This window comes from Fukomys damarensis, unplaced genomic scaffold, assembly GCF_012274545.1.
Source record: "Fukomys damarensis isolate Sample0158 unplaced genomic scaffold, DMR_v1.0_HiC HiC_scaffold_27, whole genome shotgun sequence".
NCBI classification, from domain to species: Eukaryota; Metazoa; Chordata; class Mammalia; order Rodentia; family Bathyergidae; genus Fukomys; species Fukomys damarensis.
This window is the reverse complement of record NW_022900939.1, coordinates 6,280,117-6,281,406: the sequence shown is the minus strand read 5'-3', so window position 1 is coordinate 6,281,406 and position 1,290 is coordinate 6,280,117. Positions and strand designations below refer to the sequence as shown.

At 67.9% G+C, this 1,290-nt stretch overlaps 1 protein-coding gene across 1 annotated transcript in view; it reads left to right on the top strand.

Moving 5' to 3' along the window:
* The window catches only part of Dgkz (diacylglycerol kinase zeta), a 12,936-nt gene that overhangs the window by 7,178 nt on the left and 4,468 nt on the right, over positions 1 to 1,290 (top strand). Inside the window, exons 22-27 of the mRNA XM_019205774.2 lie at positions 3 to 80; positions 172 to 272; positions 362 to 441; positions 527 to 599; positions 681 to 721; positions 922 to 1,061. Coding sequence (XP_019061319.1) covers positions 3 to 80; positions 172 to 272; positions 362 to 441; positions 527 to 599; positions 681 to 721; positions 922 to 1,061 — 513 coding nt within the window. The remainder of the gene's footprint in view (positions 1 to 2; positions 81 to 171; positions 273 to 361; positions 442 to 526; positions 600 to 680; positions 722 to 921; positions 1,062 to 1,290) is intronic.

Below are 1,290 nucleotides of genomic sequence, written 5' to 3'. Positions count from 1 at the left end.
CGCATCCGTATCGCGCTGCGCAACCAGGCCACCATGGTGCAGAAGGCCAAGCGGCGCAGCGCCGCACCCCTGCACAACGAGTACGCAGGGCCGGGGCTGGGGCTGGGGCTAGAGCTGTGCTGGGCTTTGGGAGGATGGGCTTGGCGAGTCTCCACCTGCCTCACCCCACAGCCAGCAGCCTGTGCCCGAGCAGCTGCGGATCCAGGTGAGCAAGGTCAGCATGCACGACTACGAGGCCCTGCACTACGACAAACAGCAGCTGAAGGAGGCCTGTGAGTGCGGCGCTGCGGCGGGGCAGGGGCCAAGGGGCCCTGTGGATGGCGTTGGGCTCGCCTCACGCTCACAGGCTGCTGTCCCCTAGCCGTGCCACTGGGCACCGTGGTGGTCCCCGGAGACAGTGACCTCGAGCTCTGCCGTGTCCACATCGAGAGGCTGCAGCAGGTAAGGGCAAGGCGGCAGAGTGTGCAGTGCCTGCTCCCAACCCCCCCCAGTCAGCTCTGCCGCACCCGACCTCCTCCCTCACCAGGAGCCCGATTGTGCCGGAGCCAAGTCCCCGATGACGTGCCACAAACTGTCGCCCAAGTGGTGTTTCCTGGATGGTGAGTGCGCCCCGCTGGCCCCCTTGCCCTGGGCCCTGACAGGACTTCCTCCCTCATCCCCGGCCGTCCATCTCCCCACAGCCACCACCGCCAGCCGCTTCTACAGGATCGACCGCGCACAGGTGAGCTCCACAGGGCTGCTGCCCCCATGGTGGGCGTGGCAGGGCTGGTAGCACGAGCCGGGGCACCTGGCCAAGGGCTTGGCAGTGAGAAGTGGCCCAGGCAGTGGGAAGGAGCGGGGCCCTGCTCAGAGCAGAGCCCTGGACTCCACCGGGGACCCGGAAGGCTGGCTGTGCCTTGGCCCCGACCTTCACACCTGCAGGAGCACCTCAACTACGTGACCGAGATCGCGCAGGACCAGATTTACATCTTGGACCCTGAGCTGCTGGGGGCAGCGGCCCAGCCCGGCCTCCCCACCCCAACTTCCCCCCTCCCCGTCTCGCCCTGCTCCCCGACACCCCGGTGAGCCCCAGCAGCCCCTCCCCTCTATCCCTCAGCCACTGCCCCATGCTCCCCCCCCGGAGCAGCCCCGGGTCACCCTGTGCCCCCAGCACCCCTCCTGGTCCACAAAGACACAAACAAATGAGGGCCTCAGTCACAGGCCTTAGCGGCCAAACTGCACCAGTGTCCCTTTGAACCTCCTCCCGGCTCCTCCCCAGAGGCCTCTCCTAGAGTCCCCTCACTCCCGCGG